An 18,156-nucleotide genomic window follows, 5' to 3' on the forward strand; every position below is an offset into this window, starting at 1 on the left:
TGGTTTATTTATTCTGTTGATGTAACAGAAATTATATTTGAAAGGGCCTTAAGGCGCATACAGAGCCAGCTGTGAGTGCCATACGGTGGTGGAAAGGAGCTTTAAGTTTCAGGAGAACTGTAGAGGGGACCTAGGCTGACGATTGTAGGAGTTGCCTTTGATGCTGCTTAAAAACATGGCCAATTCCTTTGACCATGATCTTTGATAGGAGTCTTGACGAGTATTATTAGGGACATCACAGCGTAATGAAAAGAAATGTCTATCGAGAAGACAGCACTATTCACGTCCCTGTTTTATTTTCTTCCTTTTCCACCATGTTGAATAAATGTTTTATCATTTTCTAATAGCAATATTTAAAAACTTAAGTGTAAAAAGTGTACATAAAAAGCTATGTTTCAAATATTTCTCTGGGCATATGGACGTGTCTGTGATTGTCTCTTGGTTTATTGATGTCAGCACTCATACTGCATTAGGTTCTGTGTAACGACACCACCATTCTTCAACTATTGTTTTACATGTGGGTTTCTTGTACCAAAAAAAAAAAAAAAAAAAAAAAAGTGTAACTGTTGATGAATAACTCCAAACGGTGCCGCATGAAATCTGCATTTGTCCATCACCAGTCTGATCAATGCAATACCAATTTATCCATTTCAATAAGGTCATGATTCGTGTGTTACTGTATAATCGTGCTACGAGAGGAGACTTTTTTTTTTTTGCCTTCACTTAAAACTCCAATCTCTGTTTTGCTGTTGTTGCACCTTCAGAAACCCATCGTCAATAAATCTGGCATGTATTCATTGATATTCCCATCCCATGCATCTGATATAGGTGTTTGACATTCTCCTGTGTTTGACTTGCACACAAAAACACACCTTCAGCTCCATTAATAAAACAATTCATGGCTTCATGTCACATGTACACATGTTGATGTGTGTTTGAACATCGCATTTTATAGAATGTTTCAATGTGTTGACTCACAGTTTGGGCCTGAGTGTAATATTTCATTTAGTTCTTTGAAAAAGAAATGAAAAACATGTTTTTTTCAGTTAATTGAGAACAGTTCTCAGTGTTTCTGTTAATAAAGCTTATGTTTTTCTTTGCCTTATTTTTGAGCTTACACTAAGTCCTCTAATATTGGAGGGTTTCTGTAAGTGTATTTTTTCTACAACTGTTTGGCTGTATTCCTTTCACTGCATTAGACACAGAATATGCAAACATTTCATGTAAATTTCCCATCCAAAGATTTTGAAAGTAAATATATGAAAAAAAAATCAATATAATGTAATACCTGTTTTACTTGGTAATAAAGAAGAAGAAATAAGTCGTCCTGTTTGTTCTAACAGCATTCTTTACATGGTGGCTGGACTGTAAAATGACATTTCCACTGTCTAAATAAGAAGACTTTATTATTACTCATCATGATTCAGTTCCACAAAGCAAAGGATCAGGGAGGAGAAGATGTCGGGGCAAAATATTAGGCTTTTCCAGAGCAAATACATAAGATAAGATAAGATAAGATAAGCCTTTATTTATCCCACAATGGGGAAATTCCCAGTCAGCAGCAGTTCACACATACAGAAGTATAAATATATAAAAAAACATGTAAAGAGAAAAGAAGAAATAAGATATGGAAAAAAGAAAGGGAATAAAATATATATATGTATATATGTACAGTATATACAAAAAATAATTGTATGGTGAAGAATGAGATAAAAAGGCTATTGCACATGGGAGGTTATAGCAGTATAGAAGAAAAAGAATCAGAATCAGGTTTATGCCAAGTAGGTTTACACATACAAGGAGTTTGTTTTGGTGCAAAACAATACATAGAATATGATAACAAGGCGATGAGAATATAAATAATATAAATCTACAAAAACAATATGCATAATACAAAAGAAAAAAAACACACATATATACAGTACTGTGCAAAAACTTTAGGCAGGTGTGAAGAAATGCTGTAAAGTATAATTCTTTCAATGAAGCTGCTTTGAAGGCAAAGGGTGGTCCCACCAAACCTATCTATCTATCTATCTATCTATCTATCTATCTATCTATCTATCTATCTATCTATCTACCTATTAATTTATCTATCTATCTATCTATCTATCTATCTATCTATCTATCTATCTATCTATCTATCTATCTATCTATCTATCTATCTATCTACCTATTAATTTATCTACCTATTAATTTATCTATCTATCTATCTATCTATCTATCTACCTATCTATCTATCTATCTATCTATCTACCTATCTATCTATCTATCTATCTATCTATCTATCTATCTATCTATCTATCTATCTATCTATCTATCTATCTATCTATCTACCTATTAATTTATCTACCTATTAATTTATCTATCTATCTATCTATCTATCTATCTATCTATCTACCTATCTATCTATCTATCTATCTATCTATCTATCTACCTATCTATCTATCTATCTATCTATCTACCTATCTATCTATCTATCTATCTATCTACCTATCTATCTATCTATCTATCTATCTATCTATCTATCTATCTATCTTTGTTTCAGGTGCTTGCAGTCACATCTCACTGTGGATGCTGATTATGAATGATTATAATTATGAATGGTTATGATTATGAATTGATTGATCCGTGAAATGAAACGTAACAAGTGATGTCATCACAGTTCACACTCACACACACACACACACACACACACACACACACACACACACACACACACACACACACACACACACGTGCGTGGAAGCCCCTCCCCTGACTGGTGGTTCCTGGTTGCCATGACAACACCAAGCTCTCTAGAGCACCAACTGTTTTAACCAGGAGGTCCTAAAAGCGGTAAAAACGTGTTAAATTTCTCTTGGAAAAGTTTCTGTTGTGACCCATTTGACACGATATAATCTGTAAGAAGGTGCTGTCGTCCAAAGTTAAAGTTAAGTTTACCAAAATAACCGTAAAGTGCTTACAAACGAGCCAACTCCTATCAGCTAGCTTGCTAGCTTGTTGTGTGTTTAGCTACACTAAGCAGAAGAGATGGCATGGTAACATGTTGAATAGCTTATTTTAATCTTACCATACTTTATTTTCAAACGCTTTCCCTGTGAGTTTTTATCATCAGCTATTTGTATTTGACGTGTGATGTCCTCAAGTGTTGGATTTAACTTCTCCACCTGTGTGTTTAGTTCACTACCTAGATGTTAATGGAGCTAACGTCAATGTATTTAGGTTGTCGTCCTGTGAAAGAGGAGCTAGACGAGGAGGGAGCTGTCATGTCTGATCTGCTCAAAGACAAATCCCAAAGGAAAGAGAAGAGGACAGGCAGGGCGCCCTCAGAGGGAAGCCACGGAGTCAGAGGCAAAGACACTACTGGAAAGACTAAGGAGTGAGTAGACTGTACAAGTGGTGATACAGCATGTTTAGTTGTCTTATTAAAGTGTCACCCATTCAGAGGCTGTGCACATATTCCACAATGCCCCTTTTTCCTGGTAATCTCCTCCACCTGATCATGTCTTTCAGCTCTATAAGTACTGTGTCGTGCATCGATGAACTGGGACACCACGATGACAACGCTCGGATGGTTGTAACAACAGAGAACACCTACCAGCTGGGTGAGAGTATACACACTGCACCACAGCAGCATCACCATACTACAGGTGTACTGAAACAGCTTAATACACCAGTGATTCACTTTTCAGATTTAGTTCATCAATATATTTGGGCAACGATTCCATAATTTCAGTACCTCAGCCTCACTACAATCACTCGTGTGTGATTTACATAACAAAACAGATTCAGCCTCAAACTAGTTGTTGAGAGATGGAAGCTGAACAAGACCAGAATCATGTCAGCCATAGACTATATATAAAAGAAGTCTATGAAGTCATTTATGAATTGATTTTAATCCATTAGAGCTTTTTCATTGATGCACTTCACTTTCAAATCAAGTTTAAATCAACGCATCACCATATTTTGTGCATCAGAGGTAAAACGTACTCACCACGGTGCTGTTGTCTTTATTCTGTGGACTACAGGACCTTGCAAACGCTTCCCTGTTCCTGCTGTCACGGACATCCTGAAGGATGTGCTGACCAGTTACCTCCAAGAGGAGAAATATGAAGTAGAGTGGTCTCAAAAAATGACAAAAACAATATGTGAGGTAAATAACACTGAAAAGCTCATTTGTGCAGCACCTTCTAGCTCAGAGGTTTCTGTCTTACCTCTTATATTCTTTGGATTGTCCCTCCCAGGTGATAAGAGCCCGTGTAAAGGACCTCATGATTCCCCGATATAAGATCGTCGTCCTGGTTCACATCGGCCAGCTCACCGGCCAGAGCATGCAAATCAGCAGCCGCTGTCTGTGGGATGCATCTAATGACACATTCGCCACGTACTCCTTCAAGAACAGCTCCCTGTATGGTGTGGCAACCGTCTACGCCGTGTACTTCGAGTGAATCGTGTGGGCACTGAAAGGTCTTTAATAGGACTATACATTTGTCCCTGTCATGAAAGGACTGCTGTTATTTAAAGATGGCTTAATCTATGTTGTATACTTTACCGTGTATAAAATGAGAAAACAAGACTTTGTAACCAAACTTCATGATGGTTTTTTTTATTTTTGCTAGCATGGAAAATGAAATCACATTGTCCTCACGATGTTCTGAAGATTATATTTTAAACTAATGAATGAATGAGTGAGACGGACTGATGATGTTCCCCTCTAGCAGAGCATGGAGAGGTCACTCCTTCGACAGCCTAGCTGACAACACATTGACATGAGCGCCTGGCTTTGATCCCGCCAGTGACGGTCCATCGCTGCCGCATCTGTCTCCATCAGATTTGGCTCCCCGCTACCTGCCGAGACACATCAGCCCCAGTTTACCACAAGCCAAGGCTGTCATTATGTAATTTGGTTTACAGTTGTGAAATTAACACCAAAGCTATAAAGATAAATTCAAGTGACTGTGCGCTCACCGTCTTTCAAAGTTTCCTCTTCTCCCACCAGTCTTCTCCACCTGGATCCTCCACAGGTGTACACCACTGCCCGCAGAAGTGCCCGGCCACACAGCCTCAGTGTGTTTGTGTTGTCCTGTGTGAGAACCTGTGCTACACACAACGTGCACAGCAGCATTGCAAGCAGCATTAGGGATCTCATGTCGTTTAATTCTCAGGAAGCATCTGTCCTGATCAACCTTTTTATGTGAGGCTCCCGTGATGTCAAGCACTTTCCATGGTCTTCCTCGGGTGATTCCAGTGTAAACACTCTGTATTATCTTTGGTAACCATCATGCTTTTTACAGCGGATGTCAATCTGGCTATTTGGGATATGTGTGGGAATCTAGGTCACTGCGGTGATACATTTTCGTAAATGTTAAAGAGAAAGAATTGCCTTTTTATGTCCCGACTGCAGAGTTTTTATTGCCGTGGATTTAGCAGAGAGTTGCCTAATGGATCGCTGGAGATAATCGTCCTAAAACAAACTGAGGTGATGGCTCTCTACATAGCAACATAGTGGAGTGCGTGCCCACTATCATGAACATAAATCAGTGATTCCAAGAAAAGACAGTTGTATTAACCAACACCGTTGTTGTCATGGAATAGAATTGATCTTAAAATAGTCATTACCGGCCCTTTGTTAAATATCAAAGGTTGGGCTAAGGATAACCGTTTTCCTGCAGACCATATTTTGAATTTGAGACAGTCAGGTCTTTTAGCCACTTTGTAAAAAATGCTTTTTTCTTTATGAAGTCTGGTTTGTCACTCATTTTACATTGTACACTCCTTTAACTTTCACATTCTGCTGAATTATGTACGTACTCACCTTACAGTTTTGATGCCCCAGTGCTGCAACCACTATTCATTAAAAAAAAAAAGAAAAAGCACAGCACTGTGATTACCATAACAAAAGCCATAATCAGGTACGGCAGCTAATAAATACCAGCTGATTGCCCAGAATATATATATATATATATATATATATATATATATATATATATATATATATATATATATATATATATATATATATATATATATATATATCACTTATAAACACTCAATGTTTGCTCATCAGAAGATTTTGGTCAGAGAAATATCTGCTAATGTAAAGTGTTGCATTAACATGGAATTAAAACAGCAATCATTTTTACCCATGTAATTAGCTACAGTATATCAAACAAGACTTTGATGTGTTTGCTGTAGAATCTGCACATCAATACAGATTATAATCATCATAATCATAATTGTATTCTCCCTTCAAAAGCATTGATTTTGATCTATTAGTAGCATTGCATTTTACAAGAATGACCTATATATTCTTTTATATTGTGTGCCTGGTTTAAACCTATGTGTGTATATGCATGTATTATGTATATTTTGTGAATAACAGCTCATGTGTGTGTCCCATCATCATCATCCTCTTTGGACGCGCTCGACACTGCAGGCAAGGTGGGCGGGGCTCCACATCCGGGAACTGCCGCTGACCCCTGACGTGACCCTGCAGGATTGCAAACATGGCGGAGGTAAGAAAGTGATATAAATATTAGGAAAAAATAAATTTACACCGCAGGATAGTTAGTGCAGCCGAATGCCTACATCGTTTGCGTGTTGTAGCTTTGATACACGAAATTAAGAATCCGCCGTCTGCGTCTCAAGATATTAGCCTTTTATTGACACCAGCATGTTTAGTAAACTTCGGATTTAGCTAACGTTAGCCGCGCTAGCACTGGCGGAAGGTAGCCGCGGCGTTAGCGAGGTTACTTCGCGGTTTTGTTTAAGATTACTTAACTATCCAAGGCAGCGGTTTTAATCAGATATGTCGTGGTAGTTTCGTGGTTAGATGCGAGTTGTGTGGGGTTTGTTTTAATCATTACATACAGGGTGTTGATACCAAGCTTAACTTGGACGCGTTAGCTAATTATAAAAAGAAGAATTAGCTTGTTATTCGTACTGTAAGTTAGCCGGTTGAGTAAATTAAACTAGTTAGCTCTCGCCCGTTTAAGCTAACTTGGTGGAGGCGGGCGGTAAACGCCACCGTACCTGTGGTGTTCACAGTCCTGAGAGGTAACTTAAATGTGCCCACAGGAAGTGGTGACTTTGTCCTCTTTGTTTCTTTTCTTGTTAAACTGCAGACAACTTTTAGGGCACAGGGTCGGGCGCGCTTTTTCCCCCCTCCTGTGTTTGCCTCCCCGGGCAGCAGTAACCTGACTGTGTCAGCTTCTACACGGGGGGCAGCTGTTTCTAATTGTACATCTAATGATATATTTTCCTCTGAAGCTGTTCTTCATCTGTATTTATGTTGTTTTTTTCCCGTTTTCCAGCCCTCCGTCGGGAATTCGAGCCCAGGTACAGAAAAGCCTTCCTGTTGTTGTTGATGTTGATGTTGTGACCTTAAGTTTGACTGATACTGTCCAAACTTATGTAATCTATTTAATACGTGTTCAATGTGATGCTTAAACCACCGGTTTTGTTCTAAATGTAAAGATTTATGATGTTAATCATGATTAATTTAAAAACACAAAATTACTACCAAGTCAAACCAACGTGAATATGTCTGCAACTTATATATTTCTATTACATGTATGTGTATATGTATATATATATATATAGAGAGAGAGATTTGACCATATTGTTTGCGTGCTGGTATCAGTTCCTTTAATGTCTCTTACTTCATAGTAATGCTAGATGTAAAGGATTTTCGCAGCAGTGTGATGATGTACTTAATTATTCCCTGGACAAACATTTCCATCTGGGTACTTTATCCTGTGGAGGCTGAATTGATGTGGATAATATTTACAATACCATTATATTTATATATATATATATATATAAATATATAGTGATACTGTGAATATACCTGAACACATTTGTAATTTAAGTATACTTAAACAAAAAATGCTAGTTGTACCTTTTTTATTGCAATTGTTCACTTAAGGTTCAGTTTGCGTCGGCAATATCGCTTTAATTTCTGGGGTTGCTTTTCTAGGAGGTTCAGCAGGTTCCGATGACCATGACTTCGACCCGTCGGCAGACATGCTTGTCCATGACTTTGATGATGAACGCACCCTGGAGGAAGAGGAAATGTTGGAGGCCGCAGACGAGACCAACGCCAACGAGATCGAAGATCTTGCGCGGGTGAGTTTAAGGCTTTGAGCTCATGTTTGACTGGTTGTAAAAGTTGCTGTGTCAGAATTTAAACAATGTCGTCAGGTTGAGATTTTGACCAGAATTATTCCTTTAGGCATCAAATTATTAGGTGTAAGTTTAATTCATTCAGTGCTTTTGAAAACAATGCCACTTGTCTTGGAACAGGAGGGAGAGATGCCCATCCATGAGCTGCTGAATCTGTATGGCTATGGGGGCGGTTCACCAGCAGATGAGGATGAAGAGGAGGAGGAAGAACCTGAGGAAGAAGACGATGATGAGGAAGAGGATGAGGAGGAAGACTTAGACAACGATGAAAGCAGCAGAAGCACCGGCGAGTTGAAAAGAAATGAGGTACGCTGGTGTTTCTGGAGTCTCTTGACGGTGACACAGTTTCCATAAATGTAATGTGTTTTGTTGTGCTGACTGTTCTGTTTAATTTCGTATTGTTTGTTCAGTTTCAGTTTGTTTGCAACTTTTTGCGTATGTATGCGTGTTTTCAGGTTGAGGGTGCTAAGAACTCATCGGGGGAGGGGGGGGAGGCCCAGGTAACCTCTGAGAGTCGCACACGCTCAGTCAGGTCTCTTGGCACAGCAGAACTTATTCGTCCCCAGAAACTCAAGTACTTTGAAAGTAAGTGCCGTCTTACCTCATTTAGTTTCTCCTCTTTCCTCTCGTTGTAACTACGTTTACTTCATGTCTGTAAATGTCTTGTGAGATTTAGTTAAGTGGATGCCATGTTGTGTTTCAGGTAATAATGATGCAGAGGAGGAGTCAGATGAAGATGAGGACTATGTTCCATCTGAAGACTGGAAAAAGGTACATGAGATTACAGATTGTCCAACTGTGATGGATATATGGCTTTTCTGCAGAAATACTTTTAAAAAAGGGAACAATAAGAAATGTTTACACTTGAATATAATCTCAAAAAACAGAAAAGACTTCAGGTTTTCATAGTGTACAGAAAAGAATCACCCTGTCCTTCTTGTTTGGTGCAAACAGGGAACAAATTATTAGTAATAATTGTCAGCCAGGCCACAGTCGGTCTAAACTCTGTGTTTATTCCCAACAGGAAATCATGGTGGGTTCCATGTATCAGGCAGAAACTCCTGTTGGGCTGTGTAAATATAAGGACAATGAAAAAGGTAAACTAACTGTCTGCATGTCTGAGCTGAACACTGTGTGTCCCCTCTGGGTCCAAAAGAACTGAAGATGGTACAGAAGACAAACCGTTGACTGACCGCCTGTTTTCTATGACTTTATCGTGCAGTTTATGAAAATGACGACCAGTTGTTGTGGAACCCCGAGTGTCTTCCTGAAGGCAAAGTGGTGGAGTTCTTGACTGAGGCATCGAGGCGGACAGGAGAGGAGAAGGGAGTGGATGCAATCCCAGAGGGATCACATATCAAAGACAACGAACAGGTGACGGCAACATATCCGTAGCTTGTAATTATTATTAATTATTATTTATTGTGAACGAATCCCATGACAAGACCAAAACCAACAGTCAGATTCTGTCTGTGTAGCCAAAGCCTTTGTAGCCAAATGTATATTTCTTAATTATAATGAACATAGACTTCTTCTTCTTCTTTTGAGTGACTAAATGTGTGTCACTGTTACACAGCCGAGCCTTGAAACAATATATTTTTACAAGATTTGAGCCTAGAGTTCCACCGTTGAGTTACAGAGGGTAGGGAAGCACGGTGTTGGTCTTTTCATGGGCTTTTTCATAGTAAGAAAAATGTCAAATACCACCAGCATGGTGCTTTAAATCAAAGCAGTTGTGATCATTACATGTTCATAGCTGTCCACGTGGCTAATATAAACTTGATGGTTCATTTGTTTCCCTGCAGGCGTTGTATGAACTGGTGAAATGTGACTTTGACACAGAGGAAGCTTTAAGAAGACTTAGGTTTAATGTAAAAGCAGCCAGAGGTAAGAAGACCATCAAGCCACGATGTCCTCCACATGTTCAGTTTTCTCTGGTGCATCATGTTCGGGCTGATGTGCTGCTCTGTACACTGGATCATCTCAGTTTTATTTCTACGAAGACCTTTCAGGTGCAACATTAACACCTTTTCTCTCTGTAACAGAGGAGCTATCTGTCTGGACTGAGGAGGAATGTAGAAATTTTGAACAAGGACTAAAAGCTTATGGGAAAGACTTTCATTTAATACAGGCCAACAAGGTAAGAGCAGCTTTTAAAGCTCCCATCAATGAACCATTTCTGATTCATACCATGACCATTTATTGATGCCATTGGATCGTTTTGATAAGACTGACATTAACTGTTCATTTATGTTGATGTGTTTGTTGTCATGTGGCTGTTGGATGCTCGGGGTTGGAATCGGCTTCATTTCAACCTTGCTGCATTTGGAGACAAATCAAATTTCTTAGTTTTTCCAATGTTTAAGTGTCTGTTGATCATTTGACCTTTTGTCAGAGTCCCAACTAATAATAAGTTACAAGTTCTTAATTTTCACTTGTGCAACAGTTACAGTGAAGCAGTCATTAACTCTCTGGCTAATTTGATTTGTCTCTTGTTCACTGACTCTTGAAACTGTGCTGATCTATCTCTTCAGACGATGGTAATAATGGTTATTTCATGTCTGCTGAATTAAATCTTTCAGGTGAGAACTAGGTCTGTAGGAGAATGTGTGGCCTTTTATTACATGTGGAAGAAGTCTGAGCGTTATGATTTCTTTGCACAGCAAACCAGACTTGGGAAAAGGAAATACAACCTTCACCCTGGTGTCACGTAAGTTTGAATACATAAAAATGTATTCCCGTTTGTCGTATCTCAATTTCGTGATTCAAAACCACAATACAGGCGTCAAACACACCGAGGGTTAATTTGTTTTTGTGTGAGAGTAAGTCGGCCGCTGGTGGGTCCTTTTTGCAGACAACAGCTCTCCATGTTATTTCAGTGGGTTTTACATTGAGAATACATGAGTTTAGTGTGCAAGCGTCTTTCATGGATGACTGTGAAGGTCGTATATTTCTGATATTTGGAGGGGTACTGGGCTACTGGAGTTTATTACAGCAGGCTGTCCTGTGTAAAGTCTGCTCCCATGTGGATGTAGCTCTCAGGGCTCCAGTCTGTGACTAAAATGGTCTCAAACTCCCACTTTCAACCATAATGTCTAACACACAGTGATGGGAGATGTTTTACTTTTAATACTAAAACCTCACTGTAGTAAATGCAAATGGCAAATAAAAGCCCTGCATTAAGAATGCTACAGCTATTAGCATCATAATGTACTTAAAGTGTATGTACATATCATGGAGCATCTTCAGAATACTATATGTTAATAATGTGTTCATCACTTAAGTGCTGCAGCTCATTTATATCTATTTATACATATTTTATATGTTATCTGACATACTGTGCTTGTGAATTTACCCCTTATATATTATTAATATTATTCATTCATTAATTACATTTCATACTGTTAATCTAATTTTAACTTGCATAAATGGAGTACACACTACTATATCTACCTCTGAGGTGTAGTGAAGTAGAAGAACGAGGTAATAGACCAGAAAATAGAAAAACTCAAGCAAAGTGGAAGTACCTCACACTTGTACTTCTAACTGACACAGTACCAGTGGTTGCTGTTCTCTTTTAAAATGAATAGAAAACTTATTGTCAGCTGCTGCTTGTGGCAGAGAAACTTTTAAATCCCACGTGCAGCTGTCTAGGATTTCAAACCACGTCAAGAGCTGAGGTTGTATATAAGGGTCTGTCCGCTGCTGTGTGCCATCAGAGACTACATGGACAGATTACTGGACGAGACGGAGAGCGCGACGTCCAGCAGGGCGGCGTCACCTCCTCCCACCACCTCCAGCAGCAGCACCAGCCACTCGGAGAGGGAAGACAGCAGCAGTCAGAACGGTGAGCCGATGAGAGCGAAGGCTTTAGCCAAGATGTATTCAGATTATTATGTCTTGACTTTCACTTTAGTCTGGGGCAGTTTTTTCCTCCTGTCTAAGTCATAAAAAACTGTTGTCAGATGCTTTTGGATTTACTTGATCTGGTTCTCTGTGTTTTCTAACCACCCACTTTTCATCGTTCCTCTGCAGGTATTGCAAGCCACAATTCAAGCCATCCAGCGGAGGGCGCTCCGTTGCCAGCAGCAAATCAGGTCAAACCTGAGTCGGTTCAGTCCAACGGTCCCTCCCATCCGGTCGTGGAAGCTCCTCCCATTCCTGACAACAACTCCAACGGCTGCAGCCAGCCCAGCGCGCCCAGTGCGCCCAGCCACGACAGAAATGGTTCTCTGGAGCCTCCGCTGGACCACAGAGACACAGCAACAGCACACGAAAGGCCGGCAAAGAGGTGCAGGACGGAGGCAGAGCCGCTGGGCCAAAGCGAGGTGGAACCATCCAGAACGCAGGAGAACTGAAGCATCGACGATGCCGACCAAATACATGCTGAAACGGGGTGAAACGATTGCCCCTTCTCCCCCACTTGTGGGCAGAAGTAAGGGGTGAAGAGGATGAGGATGATGATCCCCCTCTTGGCCCGTGAGCACAGCATCTCCTGAGAGCAAAGACTCACTCTTTCATAAGGTCAAAGGTCACTGAAAGTCACACCTTGAAGAACACAGCCAACCAAACTGCAGCTGGTCCTCCAGGAGGGGCAGCGTCCGCCCCGTCTCACCGTCCCTCCAGCTCACCCACGAACTGACTGCCTGCCTGCAAAGCTCATCCCAAAGTACCACAGCCCCATCATGTCCTACGAAACATCTTCTACCCATCGTCTTTTATTCTCTTTTTGGAGACGGACAAAAATTTTGCCAAGAATTTCCTTTTTCTATTTGTACTCAAAGAAAATAAATCACCCGTGATATTTTTTTACACCAGAGATATTTATATTTTTTAACAAAAGAAAACTATGATGGGGAACCGCTGTTCAAGATATTTGACAAAACGGGGGGACATGTTTTAAATGATTATGTGCTTCAGTTGTCAAAAAGAGGCGAAGCAGGTAAACCCCTGATGAGCGAGGCTGCTGCCGGCCCTCTTTAGTTGCACTTTGATTGTATGTTTCTCATCTGTACTGATGAGGAGTGGCGTCGAAACCCAGCAGAATTACATTGTCACTCCTTCACTTCTGAACCCGCTCTGGCCTCTGATCACGGCCGCCTGTTTGATTCTGATAAATAAACCAATGGGCTCGTCCCCCCCCTGCGGGTTTGTTTGTGTAAAGCAGCTGACATCAGTGATGTCCTGTATTATAACTCATCGTGTAGAAGATCGCTGTATTTTTGGATTTTCATGGTCAGTGCTTTGCTCGACGCTTTGTTTTTACTAGACAGAATGTCCGTGACTTTTTAATGTAAAGTTTGTATAGATTTCTTACCTTGAGCAGTTGGTACATTTCTTTTTTTTTTATAACTGTCTGTTCATCTCTGTATTTTCTGGTCTTCCTCGTAGGCTGTGCTTTTTTTCGTTGACAGATCTTTTGCCTATGTTGCTCTGAGATGGATGTAAGAATAAGAAGAAGAAACAGTAGCCATTCCTCTTTCCCTCTCCGTTTGGCAGCACTTCCCATTCCTGTGTGACCTCGCTCGGTCTGAAATGTTTAGTGCAGAGAGCCTCATCTTTTGAGCATTAAAAAAAATCAAAAGCCCCCCCGTTGTGGTTGAGTGTGCTGCTTGCCTTTGGTTTAAAACCTCTGCTTAACTTCAACCAATATTTCCTGTGGATCCCCAGCAGGTAAACAGACCAGGTTGACGTGGGGGGAGGGGGTGTGTGAGCTGGAAGACCTTCATTTGTTTTGGTACAGTAGCTGTTCAGCTTAATGCTTAAGTGTTTTACTTTGTACTCGAGCTTTGAACTTACATTCACAGATTAAGATAAGTTTGTCTCAGATAATGTTGATCCATGTAGTCTTTCCTTTCCCTTTGCTGACAACGTCTTGTTTTTGTTTTCTTTTTCTCTGTAAATGACAAAATGAATAAAAATGAAGTGTATTCCAAGACTGGTTATGAATGGAATAACATTGGCTATATTTAATAAATGTATTAATGAGTCTGAGTCGTCGTGTTGTGAGTTTTCAAACTGGGAAGACTGAAGAATAGGGAAGCTTCACAATTTGATTCTTATAGTCTTATTCTATACATATTAAAAAGACCTGAAGGTAGTTTGAAGAAAGCCCTTCCTACTGTGACAACACTATCGGATGAGACAAAGGGTCATTTGAAATTAAATGAATCAAAAAAGTTCAAATCATTTGATTTTTTATTAATTTGATATAAAAATGCTCGTGACTTTACTCTGAAATATAAACAAGTTCGAGCACTTATACTCATTATAGCTGTAAAGAAATATAAACAAGTTCGAGCACTTATACTCATTATAGCTGTAAAAGTTGATCATAGTGTCTCAAAATAACTGCAGCAAAAACGTGTGCTTACAAAACACATACATGTAAAACACATAAAAGCACAACAACACAAACTGTTCTGGATGTGTGCAGTCCTTGGTCGTCGGGCCGGGTCTGCATGCTTTACGCCTTTTCTGTTAAATGTGATGCAGAACATTTCTGAAATTGCAGCTTATTCCACACAAGTAAACAAAAGCTGCTATAACAACGTTTAGGGAGGCTTTGACTGAAGTTATCTTACTCGTTTGCTCCTGTATGAAGGTGATGTAGGAGTACACCAGGCTTCCAGCGATGCTGAGGGAACACATGAGACAAAGTCGGCTCCTGGACGGGAAACAGCAGCAGCAGCAGCAGTTTAAATGGTGTTTGTCTTACCTTATGTTCAGACCGATGAAGTTGGTCCAGGTGAATATGTAGTCTCCGCCGAACACCATTCCAATGTAGGTCACGAGGATGTTCTGCAGCAATCACAGACAAGCGTCACCGCACGCGTCTCCACGGAGGGCGGGACCAGCGCGCTCAGCCACTTACCTTAACGCAGCCCACGATGGAGGTGGTGAGCGCCGAGTTGTACTGCGTGCACAGCATGATGGAGTACATCAAAATAAAGCTGGAGAACACATTAAAGAAGAAATCAGGCAACAGCAGCAAGAGGTGGCCGTGTTATCTACTAACGGATGATGGATGAGGAGTTTACCCCATGACACAGGAGAGCACGAACTGCACAGCAAACAGTGGATCAGACCATCCGTTATACTCCAGCGCCTGCCCTCACACACACACACACACACACACACACACACACACACACACACACACACACACACACACACACACACACACACACACACACACACACACACACACACACACACACACACACACACACACACACACACACACACACACAGAGGAGAGTCTCAGCATTAATTCTAGTTGTCGGCCACAAAACTATTAATACCAATTAGTGTTAAAAAGTGTGCCTTACCATTTGCAAGTCCCCTGAGCAGCAGGCGTACGCCACAGTGGGGAAAATCATGATTAAAGAGTTGTAGTAGAGCAACCCATACTTGCCGAGCTCCTACAGGAAGAGCAGCATGATAATAAAGACAATAATAATAATAATAATGATAATAATAATGATCCACACAGTGTGGCAGCTCTGCTCACTTTGGAATCAAGTTTCTGCTTCACATACGCCCCGCTGGCCGCCGTCAGGACGTTGTTCAGCATTATGAACATGTATCCTTCAAGGTCAAACGCTAAATCAGCACTACAAGACACACAGAACAAAAACCAGAGTGAGATGCGCACACACACACACACACACACACACACACACACACACACACACACACACACACACACACACACACACACACACACACACACACACACACACACACACACACACACACACACACACACACACACACACACACACACAGCCTGTGAAGTGGACAGTGTCAGCGTGTGGGTTATTCTTCAGTCCTTCTCACCTGGCAGCAATAACAGCACCAAAGATCATAGTGAACACTGTGACCTTAACCGACGTAGAGAAAGTCTTTCTGTGAGGGAGGAAACGGGGGTTATTAAAATCGTTCATTTGCAGGAAAATTATCGTAAAATATTGCAGAGGAAGCTTAACGTACTTCAGCAAGAATCCCTCAAACACCATGGTGAGAAAAATACTGAACCTCCGCAAAACTGTGAACATGGGCAGGCTGGGAAAGAGCAAAACACGGTTTATGTTTCTGTCCTGTACTAAAGAAATCAGGAAACACCACGGCGGCTAGAAGATAACTCTCACTTGAGTCTCTGTGTCCCAAACAGCCCTGATATTTGATTCCCGACATACAGCAGAGGCAGCGGAAACATCTGGAAAGACACACAAACACGTGAAATGAGAAAAGTTCTTGTGATCACTGCGTATTTGAGAGCTACTTCACAGTCTCACCTTGCCTGGTATGCTCGAATCCACATCTGGAAAGGAGATCACACCCAACGCCTTCCCGGTCCTCAGGACCACGACTGTAGCGAGCATCTGCGGGGTGATCGGAGCCGTTTAGGACTCAGTCTATCAGGCGAACGCAAAGAATCTGCTGAGCAACACTTACTTGGCCGATTCCGACACATGTTGAGGATGGAAATCTGTAAAAGATGTAGACGGTGGTATGAAAAGAGGAGAATAACTCAATAATGCAGATGCTCAAAGACATTTAATCAATGCCGCTTCTTAGCTGTGGGTCACTTTCTGCCATCAGGCTCGGTGTTTTAGGACTGATTCTGATTTTTAGCCTGAATCTGAACAAGCAAACAAAAAATACTAAGTTGCACTGCAGATTCAATAGAACAACATAAAGTAGAATGAGTGCTATAAATTATCTGCATCCTTTCATAATGCTTTATACATTTCAGGGACAAAGGTTGCACTCATTTATATTTATCTGGCAGTGAAACCTTACCAGTCACTTCGAAGATTAGAAATTTAAAAAGCTATTGTTACACAGTAAATTAAAACGATCCAACTCTACTTAAATAGAATAGAAATACATTTTGACCATCAGTGATGATAATCCAGACGATGAGGACTGTGATATAGAACACTGTATAACTCAGAGAAGGATCATGGTGCTGCATACTGATACTGATTAATGATTTCATGTTGTTCACACACTATGACTACTGGTCAAACCAGACCAGGTGAGGCTGTAGAAACAAAAATCCCTCTGAGAAAAACAGTGAGCTTCATTACAAGAATTAGTTATTTCATCATTAAGTTAAATCATCTTGTTTAAAGCTCATTCTGATAAAAAAAAAAAAAGTGATATTTTTACTTCATGAAATTTCCAATGCAAGACTTTTACTCAATAAGTATTAAGAAGCATGAACAAGTAAAAATTTTTTTCTACAAATACTAAACAAAATGTAGTTTGGTTGGTAGCCAGTCAAAACTTCTGCTCATGTGAGCGTGGTGTGTTCAGGGACATGGGGCTTCAGTGTGTTGGAGGTGTAAAAACATCCTGTCTGCACCAAACTCCCCTCCAGGCTTCACATATCCTCCATTAAACCAGTATGGGAGCTTCCTGTACCTGTTGCAACGCACTTTGGACCTTTACCTGTGGTTGGTGAGGACGCTTTTGTTGACAACGACGATGAGGAACGAGCTGACTCCGTAAAACCCCGCTGCCAGCAGCTTCAGGGACACCGCCGAGGCTCCCTGGGTGGAGGAGGATGCTCCTTCAGGTGATAACTCCCTGTCGCTGAGCTCGTGTCGACGCCTGCGGAGCTCTGCCATCGTTTACGTAATGAGTCGCTGCTGTGGAGTCCAAGCGGAAGTTTGCGAGTCCTTCTGCACATGCGTACAACCATCCAATCGGAGTGACGTGAAAAATATTGTCGGCGATGGCGGAAGTGAGAAGGAGTGAAGCATCTTGACTCAACTACAAGCTTTGAACAGTCAGGAATATTTAGCACATTAGTTTTTTTTAATATTATAATGTAAAATGTATTAATTTTGGGTTATGTTTGCTGTTCATCTTGTCAAAAAGTAAGTTTTAACATTACTTTGAATGTTTTTAACTTTAAATGTTCTTCAAAATGTGATTATTTTACAGATAAAGCGCACT

The 18,156-nt window shown here is 40.6% G+C and overlaps 3 protein-coding genes across 4 annotated transcripts; 2 read left to right on the forward strand and 1 right to left on the reverse strand.

Annotated features, from left to right (window-relative positions):
* The first annotated feature begins 3,266 nt into the window (after nucleotides 1-3,266).
* On the forward strand, nucleotides 3,267-4,448 carry dynlt5 (dynein light chain Tctex-type family member 5). The gene is made up of 4 exons (XM_070845740.1): nucleotides 3,267-3,379; nucleotides 3,514-3,605; nucleotides 4,029-4,153; nucleotides 4,245-4,448. The coding sequence occupies exons 1-4, from the start codon at nucleotides 3,267-3,269 to the stop codon at nucleotides 4,446-4,448; spliced, it is 534 nt and encodes a 177-aa protein (XP_070701841.1).
* Nucleotides 4,449-6,466: 2,018 nt separating this feature from the next.
* mier1b (mesoderm induction early response 1b, transcriptional regulator) lies at nucleotides 6,467-14,174 on the forward strand. Of its 2 annotated transcripts, none has more exons than XM_070845397.1 (13): nucleotides 6,467-6,515; nucleotides 7,314-7,338; nucleotides 7,979-8,127; nucleotides 8,305-8,490; nucleotides 8,640-8,769; nucleotides 8,888-8,955; nucleotides 9,209-9,281; nucleotides 9,407-9,558; nucleotides 9,990-10,071; nucleotides 10,230-10,324; nucleotides 10,767-10,894; nucleotides 11,904-12,031; nucleotides 12,220-14,174. In XM_070845397.1, the coding sequence occupies exons 1-13, from the start codon at nucleotides 6,507-6,509 to the stop codon at nucleotides 12,540-12,542; spliced, it is 1,548 nt and encodes a 515-aa protein (XP_070701498.1). In that variant the 5' UTR covers nucleotides 6,467-6,506; the 3' UTR covers nucleotides 12,543-14,174. The 2 variants fall into 2 exon arrangements, with proteins under 2 accessions (XP_070701498.1, XP_070701499.1); XM_070845398.1 differs by having other exon boundaries at nucleotides 10,848-10,894.
* A 297-nt stretch (nucleotides 14,175-14,471) lies between these two features.
* On the reverse strand, nucleotides 14,472-17,843 carry LOC139214405 (nucleotide sugar transporter SLC35D2-like). The gene is made up of 13 exons (XM_070845252.1): nucleotides 17,647-17,843; nucleotides 16,645-16,678; nucleotides 16,485-16,571; nucleotides 16,338-16,405; nucleotides 16,180-16,251; nucleotides 16,027-16,095; nucleotides 15,698-15,800; nucleotides 15,516-15,608; nucleotides 15,225-15,292; nucleotides 15,059-15,137; nucleotides 14,903-14,985; nucleotides 14,769-14,821; nucleotides 14,472-14,661 (listed from the first exon to the last, which is right to left on the reverse strand). The coding sequence occupies exons 1-13, from the start codon at nucleotides 17,823-17,825 to the stop codon at nucleotides 14,651-14,653; spliced, it is 999 nt and encodes a 332-aa protein (XP_070701353.1). The 5' UTR covers nucleotides 17,826-17,843; the 3' UTR covers nucleotides 14,472-14,650.
* Between the last annotated feature and the right edge of the window lie 313 nt (nucleotides 17,844-18,156).

The sequence above is a fragment of the Pempheris klunzingeri genome, chromosome 15, assembly GCF_042242105.1.
Source record: "Pempheris klunzingeri isolate RE-2024b chromosome 15, fPemKlu1.hap1, whole genome shotgun sequence".
Lineage (NCBI taxonomy): Eukaryota > Metazoa > Chordata > Actinopteri > Acropomatiformes > Pempheridae > Pempheris > Pempheris klunzingeri.

Bases quoted from the DNA above. Each gene is read 5' to 3' on its own strand.
- dynlt5 (XM_070845740.1), top strand. From the start codon at position 3,267: ATGTCTGATCTGCTCAAAGACAAATCCCAAAGGAAAGAGAAGAGGACA. The intron at 3,380-3,513 runs GTGAGTAGACTG...CATGTCTTTCAG, and splicing joins ACTACTGGAAAGACTAAGGA to CTCTATAAGTACTGTGTCGT. The intron at 3,606-4,028 runs GTGAGAGTATAC...TGTGGACTACAG, and splicing joins AGAGAACACCTACCAGCTGG to GACCTTGCAAACGCTTCCCT.
- mier1b (XM_070845397.1), top strand. The intron at 9,559-9,989 runs GTGACGGCAACA...GTTTCCCTGCAG, and splicing joins ATATCAAAGACAACGAACAG to GCGTTGTATGAACTGGTGAA. The intron at 12,032-12,219 runs GTGAGCCGATGA...GTTCCTCTGCAG, and splicing joins AGACAGCAGCAGTCAGAACG to GTATTGCAAGCCACAATTCA.
- LOC139214405 (XM_070845252.1), bottom strand. From the start codon at position 17,825: ATGGCAGAGCTCCGCAGGCGTCGACACGAGCTCAGCGACAGGGAGTTA. The intron at 16,572-16,644 runs GTAAGTGTTGCT...ATCACCCCGCAG, and splicing joins CATGTGTCGGAATCGGCCAA to ATGCTCGCTACAGTCGTGGT. The intron at 15,138-15,224 runs GTAAACTCCTCA...TGTGTTCTCCAG, and splicing joins GTGCTCTCCTGTGTCATGGG to CTTTATTTTGATGTACTCCA.